The sequence below is a fragment of the Zootoca vivipara genome, chromosome 6 (assembly GCF_963506605.1).
Source record: "Zootoca vivipara chromosome 6, rZooViv1.1, whole genome shotgun sequence".
Taxonomy (NCBI): domain Eukaryota; kingdom Metazoa; phylum Chordata; class Lepidosauria; order Squamata; family Lacertidae; genus Zootoca; species Zootoca vivipara.
The window spans coordinates 919,539-933,266 of NC_083281.1; the positions used below are offsets into that span (position 1 = coordinate 919,539).

The 13,728-nt window shown below is 49.6% G+C and overlaps 1 protein-coding gene across 1 annotated transcript in view; it reads left to right on the forward strand.

Moving 5' to 3' along the window:
• CPAMD8 (C3 and PZP like alpha-2-macroglobulin domain containing 8) overlaps positions 1 to 13,728 on the forward strand; it is a 70,064-nt gene that overhangs the window by 16,456 nt on the left and 39,880 nt on the right. The window contains exons 9-16 of the mRNA XM_060276488.1: positions 3,002 to 3,086; positions 3,206 to 3,314; positions 6,438 to 6,665; positions 8,485 to 8,655; positions 9,473 to 9,601; positions 11,612 to 11,792; positions 12,560 to 12,732; positions 13,563 to 13,712. Of these exons, the coding sequence (XP_060132471.1) occupies positions 3,002 to 3,086; positions 3,206 to 3,314; positions 6,438 to 6,665; positions 8,485 to 8,655; positions 9,473 to 9,601; positions 11,612 to 11,792; positions 12,560 to 12,732; positions 13,563 to 13,712 (1,226 nt within the window). The remainder of the gene's footprint in view (positions 1 to 3,001; positions 3,087 to 3,205; positions 3,315 to 6,437; positions 6,666 to 8,484; positions 8,656 to 9,472; positions 9,602 to 11,611; positions 11,793 to 12,559; positions 12,733 to 13,562; positions 13,713 to 13,728) is intronic.

Sequence of the window (13,728 nt, forward strand, 5' to 3'; positions counted from 1 at the left end):
CACACAATCAATCCATCCGTAGCTGAACTGGGTTCCGCAGAGTCACAAAAACAAATGAACCGAAAAAGCCTCAAAAACGCAAACTAAATAGCGAAAACAAAAGCGCCAAAATTAATCCATTCTGGAAGTCCGTTTGACTTACGAAATGTTCGGAAACCAAGGCGCGGCTTCTGTTTGGCGCAGGGCGCCCCGGAAACAAGAGCAGACAGTCGCATTGGACGCTCGGCTTCTGAAAAACATTCAAATACCGGAACACTTACTTCCAGGTTTTCGGAATTTGAGAACTAAGGCGTTTGAGAACCAAGGCACCACTGCATTATTATTATTATTATTATTATTATTATTATTATTATTATTATTATTATTATTATGGCACCCATCTGACTGGGTTACCCCAGCCACTCTGGGCAGCCTCCAACAAATTTAAACACAATACGACATCAAACGTTAAAAGCTTCCCTATAGAGGGCTCCCTGACTTCCGGGTTTTCAGTGTTTGGGACCCAAGGCGTTTGAGTAGCAAGGTATTATCTGTATTATCAAAGGGTCTCTTGCCGTTCCAAAGGGGAACCTCCATGGCCAGGCCAGTCTACCTTAGAATGGGTGATCTGTAAACAAACCCCTTGTGTTGCAATAAAGACAAGCTGAACAATATAACAGAACACAAGGGCTAATTATTATTATTATTATTATTATTATTATTATTATTATTATTATTATTATTTTATTTATACCCCACCCATCCGGCTGGGTTTCCCCAGCCACTCTGCGCAGCTTCCAACAAAACATTAAAAGACAACCATCTATTAAACGTTAAAGCAGTAGCCTGGAGAAGAGAAGGTTAAGGGGTGATATGATAGCCATGTTCAAATATATCAAAGGATGTCATATAGAGGAGGGAGAAAGGTTGTTTTCGGCTGCTCCAGAGAAGCGGACACGGAGCAATGGATTCAAACTACAAGAAAGAAGATTCCACCTCAACATTAGGAAGAACTTCCTGACAGTAAGAGCTGTTCGGCAGTGGGATTTGCTGCCAAGGAGTGTGGTGGAGTCTCCTTCTTTGGAGGTCTTTAAGCAGAGGTTTGACAGCCATATGTCAATAATGCTTTGATGGTGTTTCCTGCTCGGCAGGGGGTTGGACTGGGTGGCCCTTGTGGTCTCTTCCAACTCTTTGATTCTATGATTCTATGTGCAAATGGCCTTAGATACCTATTAGGCCCATAGATGACCATCTAGCAGGCATGGCCAAACTTGGCCCTCCAGCTGTTTTGGGACTACAATTCCCATCATCCCTGACCACTGATCCTGTTAGCTAGGGATGATGGGAGTTGTAGTCCCGAAACAGCTGGCGGGCCAAGTTTGGCCATGCTTGCCATATAGCATATATTCAACACAAAAAAACAGTGACCATTTGTTGTTGACAAAGGACACCTGGACATAGAAAGGGCCCCATGACCTTCAGGAGCTGAGGGCCTCTCCATCCTAAATCTGGCCATGCTCCTGACTCGATGATTCAGCAGGTATCGCTGAATTCTTCCATCTTTGTGCGTACAAAGTCTTTCCGCGGTGATGGTGTATCGAAATCATGTTCCGTAGCTTTTTCTCATTGTAGATCCATCCCGACAGGAAGAGCTCTGGTTGACAGGCATATGTCAAGAATGCTTTGATGGTGTTTCCTGCTCGGCAGGATGGCCCTCAGGGTCTCTTCCAACTCTAGGATTCTAGGATTCATTAAAAACTTCCCTAAACAGAGCTGCCTTCAGATGTCTCCTAAAGTCACTGTGGCACCGAAGACTATTTATAGACTAATGCAAATGATCAGAGTCTCTAAATCTTCACCAGTCACGGTAGAATAATTCAAAAGTTTTATATATACATAATCTGTCACCAAATATCACCGGAACAGAGTTTCTGGATAACCAGCCAATCTTGATCAATTCTTCATCAACCAGACTTAATATGAGAAGGAAGCAGTTCAATTTCTTAACAAGCTGAAATTACAATATGCATGGGCCGGAACCTGCGTCTGTATAAAATGAAATGCATAAATCCATACCCAATCTTACATGTAAGCAAATATGAACGCTGCAGAAAATATATTCTGGATTGTAGTCACTGATGCGAGTAACAAATTGTAAAGTACTGTGTCCAGTTCTGGGCACCACAGTTCAAGAAGGATACTGACAAGCTGGAACATGTCCAGAAGAGGGCAACCAAAATGGTCAAAGGCCTGGAAACGATGACTTATGAGGAACGGCTTAGGGAGCTGGGTATGTTTAGCCTGGAGAAGAGAAGGTGAAGGGGTGATATGATAGCCATGTTCAAATGTATAAAAGGATGTCATATAGAGGAGGGAGAAAGGTTGTTTTCTGCTGCTCCAGAGAAGCGGACACGGAGCAATGGATTCAGGCTACAGGAAAGAAGATTCCACCTAAACATTAGGAAGAACTTCCTGACAGTAAGAGCTGTTCGACAGTGGAATTTACTGCCAAGGAGTGTGGTGGAGTCTCCTTCTTTGGAGGTCTTTAAACAGAGGCTTGACAGGCATATGTCAAGAATGCTTTGATGGTGTTTCCTGCTCGGCAGGGGGTTGGACTGGATGGCCCTTGTGGTCTCTTCCAACTCTATGATACTATGATTCTAAGTACGTAATATAGTTAGCCACAGGTGAAACTAATATACCGTCAGGGGAATTAAACACAGCACAATATTAACAGCAAGAATGCCTGACACCCGGATGAAAACAGCCCCCATCCGGTCAGTGGATCATGGCAGATAATGCAATTAAATAAAACCATGAAAATCTCACTCAGAATTCAGCCCCCCCGGATGAGCAGAGTTGAACAAGGGAAAAGGCTGCTTCGATCACATTGTGCGTGGGGGTCTCAAGAGGCCGGCCTGGGAGATCCCCCTTGGGCCTGACCCCCTTTGCAGAGGGGCTTCTGGGATGCCCTCCCTTGGCAGCGGCCAACCTCTCTTTCCGCCCTCCTCTCCCCTGCCAGTTTTACCCAAGTTTGAGGTGCAGATCGACCCCCCTCGCTACATCCGGGACCTGGGCGCGTGCGAGAAGGCGACCGTCCACGCCAGGTAAGGGTCGGGGGGTGTATATGCGGGGACCCAGGCGGACTCGGCCGGCCGCGGGGGGCAGGGGGTCCGGAGGCGAGAGATGGAGGGGGGCTGGTCTGAAGCCGCTTTCTTTTTCCCAGGTACACTTTTGGGAAGCCCGTCACCGGCAGGCTGGCCATCAACATGACGGTCAACGGAGTCGGCTACTATAAGCATGAATCCGGCCACCCGGTCCTCAAAAGCATGGAGGTGAGTGGACAAGGGGATGGCGGGCGGGCGGGCACCACGAGGAACGGCTGCAGGAATCTTTCCTGGCCATTCCGTAACTTTCTCTCTCTTTTTTTACAAGTTCTTTATTTTATTTTTTTTCCATTCCGCGACTCGCTGTCGGAAGGTCCCAGGTTCGAATCTGACTTAACAACAACAACAATTTTTATGAAAGGTTTTAGCGGTTGGCAAAAGCACGTGCCCTGTCTCTCACCAGGTTACAGCATTATATTTTTTTACAGCGTGAGACATATAGTCTAAGCTGTAAATTTTGAACAAATCCTTATTTCCTGATGAGTAGCCTTGGGACTATAATGTAACTTAAATAGAAAACTATCTTTGGAAAGGTTTCTCCTCCAAAAGCATTTTATTTTAAAAATCCGATTAAATTTTTTAAAATCCGATGATTTTTTTTAACTTTTTTAAAAAAAATCATTGATTTTTACCCACCCTGTGAGCAACTATGCTTCCAATTAAATTAAATTCCAAGTCCTCTTGAGTGTTATTCATGCACAAATAGTTCAATCATCCTCTGGCTTTGCTTCCAGCGGCTCGACTGCAAATCTGGACGGCCCCAGCTTCTTCTTTTCTTTTTAAAAATAAATAATGTTTGTTAAATTTACCATTTTAACAATCCAATCAAAAGCATGTTAAACCATTCCAAATAATAATAATAATAATAATAATAATAATAATAATAATTTATTTATACCCCGCCCATCTGGCCGGGTTCCGCCAGCCACTCTGGGCGGCTTCCAACAAAATATTAAAATACAGAAATCCATCAAACAATAAAAGCTTCCCTAAACAGGGCTGCCTTGAGATGCCTTCTAAAGGTCTGGTAATTGTTGTTCTCTTTGACCTCTAGTGGGAGGGCATTCCACAGGGTGGGTGCCACCACCGAGAAGGCCCTCTGCCTGGTTCCCTGTAACTTGGCTTCTCACAGTGAGGGAACCGCCAGAAGGCCCTCGGAGCTGGACCTCAGTGTCCGGGCAGAACGATGGGGGTGGAGACGCTCCTTCAGGTATACCGGACCGAGGCCGTTTAGGGCTTGAAAGGTCAACACCAACACTTTGAATTGTGCTCGGAAACGTACTGGGAGCCAATGTAGGTCTTTCAGGACCGGTGTTATGTGATCTCGGTGGCCGCTCCCAGTCACCAGTCTAGCTGCTGCATTCTGGATTAGTTGTAGTTTCCGGGTCACCTTCAAAGGTAGCCCCACGTAGAGCGCATTGCAGTAGTCCAAGCGAGAGATAACTAGAGCATGCACCACTCTGGAGAGACAGTCAGTGGGCAGGTAGGGACTCAGCCTGCGTACCAGATGGAGCTGATAAACAGCTGCCCTGGACACGGAGTTGACCTGTGCCTCCATGGACAGCTGTGAGTCCAAAATGACTCCCAGGCTGCGCACCTGGTCCTTCAGGGGCACAGTTACCCCATTCAGGACCAGGGAGTCCTCCACGCCTGCCCGCCTCCTATCCCCCAAGAACAGTACTTCTGTCTTGTCAGGATTCAACCTCAATCTGTTAGCCGCCATCCATCCTCCAACCGCCTCCAAGCACTCACACAGGACCTTCACCGCCTTCACTGGTTCTGATTTGAAAGAGAGGTGGAGCTGGGTATCATCAGGAAGAACTTCCTGACAGTAAGAGCTGTTCGACAGTGGAATTTGCTACCAAGGAGTGTGGTGGAGTCTCCTTCTTTGGAGGTCTTTAAGCAGAGGCTTGATAGCCATATGTCAAGAATGCTTTGATGGTGTTCCTGCTTGGCAGGGGGTTGGACTGGATGGCCCTTGTGGTCTCTTCCAACTCTATGATTCTATGATTCTATGATCCACATACTGATGGACACCCAGCCCAAACCCCCAGTGGTTGCATGTAGATGTTAAAAAGCATGGGGGAGAGGATAATACAATCAAGGAGCCAAATATTCAGTGCCAAATTATATACCCTGTTTCCTGGAAAATTAGACATACCCATAAAATAAGCCGTAGCAGGATTTCTACGCATTTGCGCAATAAAAGCCATACCCCGAAAATAAGACATAGTGATAGGCGCAGTTCTAGAGGGCGCCAAGGAAGAGGCGAGGCTGGACGCGTAATAAAAAATAAGACATCCCCTGAAAATAAGCCATAGTGTGTCTTCTTGAGGAAAAATAAATATAAAACAGTGTCTTATTTTTGGGGAAACACGGTATCTTTTGGGTGACCTCCCAGTTCGGAGGGGCTGCTGATCTAATCTCATACTGCAATTCTTGATTAGTCCAAATAGTGCCCCTTCATTAATTTTTTTAGCAGCCTCTGAATGAGTTTAGCCAGCGGACCAGTCTGTTATCATTCTGTGTGGAATATTTTCCATTTTCTTCTCTTCGCTCTCCTGCTGTGATCCAAAGGCCTCCGCGCCGCCACTTCAGATTTCTGCACACAAAGGCAAATCTGAAATGGCCACGAGTACGGCAAAGGGAGACCTAGCCTTCCGCTATTAGTGCCCGGCAGATACCTAAAACTCTTAGAATTTTGAAGTGTCAGGCATAGCTCTAGTGGCTTTAGCCCAAACGTAGCCGAGTTTTCCTGCACAGCGCAGAAGCTAGTTGAGGTGGAAATGACTAGTCGGCTAGACGCAGAATAACTATTTACAGGATTTATTAAAAGAAAATAAAAGCAGCAGAGTTTCTGCATACAAAGCAAAGCAAAATAAATCCTCTCTGTCTCTCTCTCTCTCCAACCATACGCAGCACTCCTACTCCTAACACCCAACAAGAAACAACTGTGCTAGCATTCCTAGATAACAGAGTTCAGTGCTGGTCGTTAACCAATCAGAGAGTAGTTTCCAGGCCAGGCAGACCTTGGCTTCCTGCCAAGAGTAAATTGACACTGCCTTGAGTTAATTGTGTGAAGCAAGAATCTGTAAGTTTCCCATGAGAACCAATTAACAGAAACTGAACAAAAACTCCCTTCTGGGATCTCGCAATGGCGCCAGCTTCAACCTCCGGCAGCCTCCGTGGGGTGAGGGCTTGGGAATTGCCCCCCCCCCCCGCGGACCCCGGAGAGGCGTTGCTGCCGGCCAGTGCAGGCGACGCTGACCCCGCGCTCCCTGCCTCCTTCAGATCGACGGCTCTGCGGATTTTGACGTGTGCGTGAGGGACATGATGCCGGCAGACGTCCCCGAACACTTCCGTGGCGCTGTGAGCATCTGGGCGACTGTCACGGGGGCCGACGGGAGCCAGCAGGTCACCTTCGACGACTCCACCCCGGTCCAGAAGCAGCTGGTCGACATCAAGTACAGCAGGGGGACTCCGAAACACTTCAAGCCGGGCCTGCCGTACAGGGCGAAGGTGAGCGGTGTGCGCCATACCCGGAACCGGACTTGGACGTCCAGGGGGGGTGCGGGGGGCGCTTAGAGCTTGCTGATCAGAAGGTCGGCGGTTCAAACCCCCGCGACGGGGTGAGCTCCCGTTGCTCGGTCCCAACTACCAACCTGGCAGTTCGAAAGCACGTCAAAGTACAAGTAGATAAATATGTACCGCTCTGGCGGGAAGGTAAACGGAGTTTCCGTGTGCTGCTCTGGTTCGCCAGAAGCGGCTTAGTCCTGCTGGCCACATGACCCGGAAGCTATACGCCGGCTCCCTCGGCCAATAATGTGAGATGAGCGCCGCAAGCCCAGAGTCGTCCGCGACTGGACCAAAATGGTCAGGGGTCCCTTTACCTTTACCTGTAGGACGTCCAGAATGAATGAATGAATCTTGATTTGCATCAGCCGTTGGCCATAGTAATAGAATAACAATACGATATACCAGGTGTCGGCAACCTCGGCCCTCCAGCTGTTTTGGGACTACAACTCCCATCATCCCTTGCTACCAGGACCAGTGGTCAGGGATGATGGGAATTGTAGTCCCAAAACAATCTGGAGGGCCGAAGGTTGCCTAGGCTGCAGTAGTACCTTGGTTCTCAAATTTAATACTTCCCAGAAGTCCGTTGCGAAACCAAAGCGTTCCAAAGCCAAGGCGTGCTTTGCCATAGGAAGTCATGCAAAACGGACTAATCCATTCCAGACTTTTAAAAACAACCCCTAAGACAGCAATTTGACCTAGATTTTACTATCTGGTGAGACCATTGATCCATAAAGTGAAAGCAATCATCAATGTGCCGTCCTATAAAATAAATAAGGCGGTACTGTAGATGATAAAAATGACAATTAATTTTTTCCCCTTACCTGTGCTGATGATGGTCCTTGTTTGGATAGGGGGGGGGGCTTTTATCCATTTCCACAGTCGCACAATCAATCAATCAATCCATCAATCAATCAGTAGCTGAACTGGGTTCCGCACAGACACAAAAACAAATGAACCAAAAAAGCCTCAAAAACAAAAAGTGCAAAATAAAGAGCAAAAACACACAAATTTGTCTTCCGAAATGTTCAGAAACCAAGGCGTGGCTTCTGATTAAGGGGTGATTCTGATTAAGAAGGTTAAGGGGTGATATGATAGCCATGTTCAAATATATAAAAGGATGTCATATAGAGGAGGGAGAAAGGTTGTTTTCTGCTGCTCCAGAGAAGCGGACACGGAGCAACGGATTCAAACTACAAGAAAGAAAATTCCACCTCAACATTAGGAAGAACTTCCTGACAGTAAGAGCTGTTGGGCAGTGGAATTTGCTACCAAGGAGTGTGGTGGAGTCTCCTTCTTTGAAGGTCTTTAACCAGAGGCTTGACAGGCATATGTCAAGAATGCTTTGATGGTGTTTCCTGCTTGGCAGGGGGTTGGACTGGATGGCCCTTGTGGTCTCTTCCAACTCTAGGATTCTATGATTCTATGATTGGCGCAGGTGCCCCGGAAACAGTAGCCGACAGCCGCGTCGGATGTTCAGCTTCCGAAAAACATTCGGAGACCGGAACACTCACTTCTGGCTTTTCGGAATTTGAGAACCGAGGCGTTTGAGAACCACTGTATTCCTCAAAATCCCCGCCTCCTCTCAGATCAGCTGCTTAGCTAAACAACTTGCGTGTTCTTATTTTCCTGCCTTGCGATAATTTAAGGTTTTTAAATTTCCCACGTTGGGGATGGGGAGCATCCCTCCCCGGGCCTTTCCCCACATGCCCTAGTTGCTGGATCCGTCTCCCCCCGCCTCTCTTTCTCTCCCCCCTCCCCCCAGGTGGAAGTCACGTACCCCGATGGGAGCCCGGCGGATGGCGTGAGGGTCCGCATCAAGGCTGAGCTCACCCCCAAAGACAACATCTATACCAGCGAGTTGGTGTCCCACGGCGGGTCGGTGGTGTTCGAAATCCCCTCCATCCCCCCCGCTGCCCAGTACGTCTGGCTGGAGGTGGGTGAGAGCCCCAGGCGGGGTTGGGGGGCTCGGGAGACCCCCGCCGAAGGGCCGGGGGGGCGGCGGAAAGGCAGAGCGAGTGTCTCATATCTCTGGGACGGGGGCTCCAGGGGGCTGGGTGATCCCTGGGTGATCATCCCTGACTGATCCTTTAAAAATATATATATATATACTGTATTTTTCTGTGTATAAGACACTATTCCCCACCCCACCCCCAATTTTTTGAGTTTAAAATTGGGGGTCTTCTTATACACGGAATGTTGCCATTATTTATTTCTTAATTTGGGGCTCAAAAAATGGCGGTCATCCCATACATGGGGGCGTCTTATACACGGAGAAATACGATTAGTCTTTATTATACTTTTTACGGATTCATTCACACAAGTCACATTATTACACATAGTAAAAATTGCACAAGATTCTTCCGAATCTCAGGACTCCCCTCCGCGGATTCTTGAAATGTGTCATTGCAAGAGTTATTTAAAGCCTGCCAAGGCGTTCATGTGCTTAAGGTGCAATATATACTGTCTTTTTCCGTGTATAAGACTATATTTCCCCCCCAAGTTTTTAAAGTTCGAAATTGGGTGGGGGTCGTCTTATACATGGAATGTTGCCATGATTTATTTCTTAATTTGGGGTTCAAAAAATAGGGGGTCGTCTTATGCACGGAAAAAATACGGTATATTTGTCCCTTCTATGATTCTAAGAGGCGAGGGGGTGGGAACGGAGGCAAGCCATGCCATGCCAGGGCAGGGCAGGGGGCAGCCCGCTGGGCAGAATGACCTCCCTCCCTCGCTCTCTCTCCCCCCCCCAGACCAAAGTCACGGCCCTGGGAGGGGCGTCCGCCGGGGACCAGTACCTGCCCAGTTTCCTCTCCATCAGTGGCTGGTATTCCCCCAGCAGGTGCTACATCCAGCTTCAGATGCCGGAACGGCCTTTCCAGGTGAGCCTCTCCCCAGTTGCCAAGGTTGGGGGGCTGGGGGGGGCGTTTGAATTAGGACCCCCTCCCTCGATGGCCCTCTTTGACCCGGAGCGACTCATCTCCTGGCGGGAGTGGGGGTGGGGGATACATATCGAGATTTTTCAAAAGAAGGGGGTTTAATGGAGGAAAAAAATGGGGTTTGATGTCCGCATCGTGATACCGATATTTTGTCATTTTTGACCTTGGCGATATAGGGCGAATCGCGATTTGTGTTAGAGCTGGGCGATATATATCGTCCAAAGCTGGTTTGGAAGACCATATCATGACGGTTATATATATATATGACCTGGCAATATATCGCGAATGTGTGCTATGCCAAAATCCCGTGGGCAAAGCTGTGAAGCCGGCCAATGTCTTCCAGTAGCGCCATCCTTATTTCAAACATGGTGATATATCAGCACATCGCAATATTTAGAGGGTGATATATCACAGTGTTCAAAAACAGCTCCGTCCTTATTCCAGACGTCGTGATATATCGCTGTACCGCGATATTTTAGCTGGTGATAAATTGCAGTGTTGGAAAACAGCTGCCCCCTCATTTCCCAACATGGTGATATATCAGCACGTCGCAATATTTAGCTGGCTATAGGTCACAATGTTGAAAACCACCTCTGTCATCGTGGTAGACCAGCATCTCGTGACGTTCAGCTGGTGATCTGTTGCGATGTTGAAAACCAGCTCCATCCTTATTCCAGACATTGCGATATAACAATATATCGCGATAGTTAGCCGAGGATATATCGCGATGCTGGGGAAAAACCCAGCTGCGTCCTTCTTGCAGACGCCGCTCTGGGGTGCGAAACACAGAGCAGTCAAATAGGACATTCCTAGAGTGGACATGTTTAGACATGAAGAGGGATGTTTGTCCAGCCGGTAGATAAACTTCCTGTTTCCTCCTGGGCTGGGACAAAGTTCCTCTACATGTGACCAGAGGTGGGTGTGATCCCACCTGTGCAGGTAACAAAATAGCATAGGGCAGGCGGCCATATATCTCTCTGACTCCATTTCTCAAAGAAGCAACACCTTCCAGACAAGAGAGGACAAAGGAACTATCTCCTTATGGGATAGATTCCAGGTGTACATATATATTTTGTAACTTAAGTCTGCCTTCTGGGATCCTTTTGTGAACTGAATGAAACTGAGCAAACTCTTTTATACAAGACTGTGTCGTGTCTATTCTTTTTAGGAGGGAATGAAGGGGAATTTACCAGGAAACTCATTTTAGAGCAGGCATCCCCAAACTGCGGCCCTCCAGATGTTTTGGCCTACCACTCCCATGATCCCTAGCTAACAGGACCAGTGGTCGGGGAAGATGGGAACTGTAGTCCAAAACATCTGGAGGGCCGAAGGTTGGGGATGCCTGTTTTAGAGGCTTAAACAAGCCTGGCCAAAACGTTATCTGTTGTGTAAGTTTAAAAAGGGGAACGTTACTCTGCTAAATTGTAGAACTTGTTAACGCAAGTTGGGAAGGATATACAGCGGACGCTCGGGCTGCGAACGTGATCCGTGCGGGAGGCACGTTCGCAACCCGCAGCGTTCGCAACCCACGCCTGCGCATGCGTGGGTTGTGATACGGCGCTTCTGTGCATGCGCAAAGCACGATTTAGTGCTTCTGCACATGCACGCGTGCCGAAACCCGGAAGTAACCCGTTCCGGTACTTCTGGGTTTGGCGCAGAGCGCAACCTGAAAAGACGCGTCCTGAAGCGGCTGTAACCCGAGGTATGACTGTAATTAAACAATATATCCTCTCCTGCCTCCCTGGACATTCCCACAGTCGCGATATAAGCACGATCCCATCCACTTGGTCCGACATTCCTCCTTGGTAGGAACTGTGATCTTCTTTTCATCTCTGGGCAGAAATCATTTGAGCCGCTGTTGAGCGGCGTACATAAAGAGGCTGCCTTTTTTGGGGGGTGGGTCTTTGGGGATCTCTGACCCCGATATACCTAAAATCCCATCTCTCTTCCCAGGTGGGCGAGGAGGCGACCGTCATGCTGAAGTCCACCTGCCCGTGCAATTTCACCCTCTACTACGAGGTGGTTTCACGGGGGAACATCGTCCTCTCGGGGATGCAGCCCTCGGACGTCACCCGACAAAGGAGCAAGAGGGGGGCTGGCAGCCTCGGGAGCGGAGGCGTCACCCACGTCCCAGGCATGGCTTTGCAGCAGGGCCGTCTTAACCATAGGCGCGAGGGGTGTGGGGCACCCGGGCGCCAGGCTCTCAGAGGTGCCAGGCCAAGAGTTGAGTTCGGGGGAGAGCCCATCTGTCTGTCGGAGCGCCGCGGTGGGCTCTTCTGCCGCGGGCGGTTCTGCGCCGTGAGTTCGGGGGCGACCGAGGCAGCGAGATGCTGAGGCGGCCAGCCAGCCCCGCCCTCCTGCGCGCCTGGGACTGGGCAACCTGGCATATCCTTTAGACAGCCCTGCTTTGCGGTTCGGGGTCGGGCAAGGGGCAGTTTCTGGCTGCGCCCCCTCTTTTTCAAAATTATTTTTATTAAGTTTTGCAAGCAAAAAGACCCGGAATGGTAGCAGCTCAGTGCGGACGGCAAGCGCCCGATTGTGTCTGGCTCAGAGGTATCTAGGAGGCACCAGAGGGGCTCTGCGGGGAAGAGATGTCCCCGTGGGGGGGGTCTCTCAGCCGGGGGCCCATCTCCTGTGTGCACCGGTGAGCTGGGGGAATGCAAAGCCTTGCGGGGGGGTTAGTCTAGAGGCCCTCGGGGGCTCCCTTCCAACTCTCTGGTTCCGCAAGCATAGGGTGAACTTCAGTCCGGTGTGCTATGAATTATTCTGCATCATAGCAGTCGCCCCAAAGGTCTTGGGGGTCTAAAGGAACTGGTTCATCCAGGGCCTTGCAAATCAACACGTTTAATTTGACGGCATTGTCCGGGTACAACATTGCTGCCTTTCCACCCCCCCCCTTAGGCCCGACGGCCCCTCCTGCGCCCGAGATGAACACCTGCGTCACCTCGGTCCGTTTCTCCGTGACCCCCAAGATGGCCCCCCTGGGACGCCTCCTCGCCTACTACGTCCGAGAAGACGGGGAAGGGGTCAGCGACAGCCTGCAGTTTGCTGTCAAGCCCTCCTTCGAGAACCAGGTAGCAGCCGCGGGCGGCTATGCAGGTGGGGGGGGGGCTCTGAGGTGGATGGGGCTTCTTCTGGAGAGCCAGTGTGGTGTAGTGGTTAAGAGCGGTAGACTCGTAATCTGGGGAACCGGGTTCGCGTCTCCGCTCCTCCACATGCAGCTGCTGGGTGACCTTGGGCTAGTCACACTTCTCTGAAGTCTCTCAGCCTCACTCACCTCACAGAGTGTTTGTTGTGGGAGAGGAAGGAAAAGGAGAACGTTAGCTGTTTTGAGACTCCTCCGGGTAGTGATAAAGCGGGATATCAAATCCAAACTACTCTTCTTCTTCTTCTTCTTCTTCTTCTTCTTCTTCTTCTTCTTCTTCTTCTTCTTCTTCTTCTTCTTCCTCTTCCTCTTCCTCTTCCTCTTCCTCTTCCTCTTCCTCTTCCTCTTCCTCTTCCTCCTCTTCTTCCTCTTCTTCCTCTTCTTCCTCTCCTCCTCCATCTTTCTATCTTCATCCTTCTTCCTTCCTTCCTCCTCCTCCTCCTCCTCCTCCTCCTCCTTCATCCTTCTACCTTCTACCTTCCTCCTCCTCCTTCTCCTCCTTCCCTTCAACATCTCTTTCACCGCCTTCTCCTTCCCCGCCATTTCCTCCTCCTGTTCCTCCTCCATCTCCTCCTCCTCCACCATCTTCTCCTTCATCCTTTCCTTCCTCTTCTCTTTCTGCTTCTTCACCATCACCTCCTTCTTCTCTTTCGCCATCTCCTTATCTATCTCCTTTATCTTCTTCTCCTTCTTTATCATCTTCTTCTCTACCATCTCCTCCTCCATCACCTTCTCCTCCTCCATTTCTCTCGCCATCAGGTGTCCGTGGTGTTTTCCACCAATGAGACCCGGCCGGGAGACACCCTGACCCTCAAAGTGGCCGCAGCCAGGGGGAGCTGTGTCTGCCTGGCCGCGGTGGACAAGAGTGTCCACCTCCTCAAGCCGGGCTTCCAGCTGACCACGGACCAGGTGAGTGCTGCTCCCC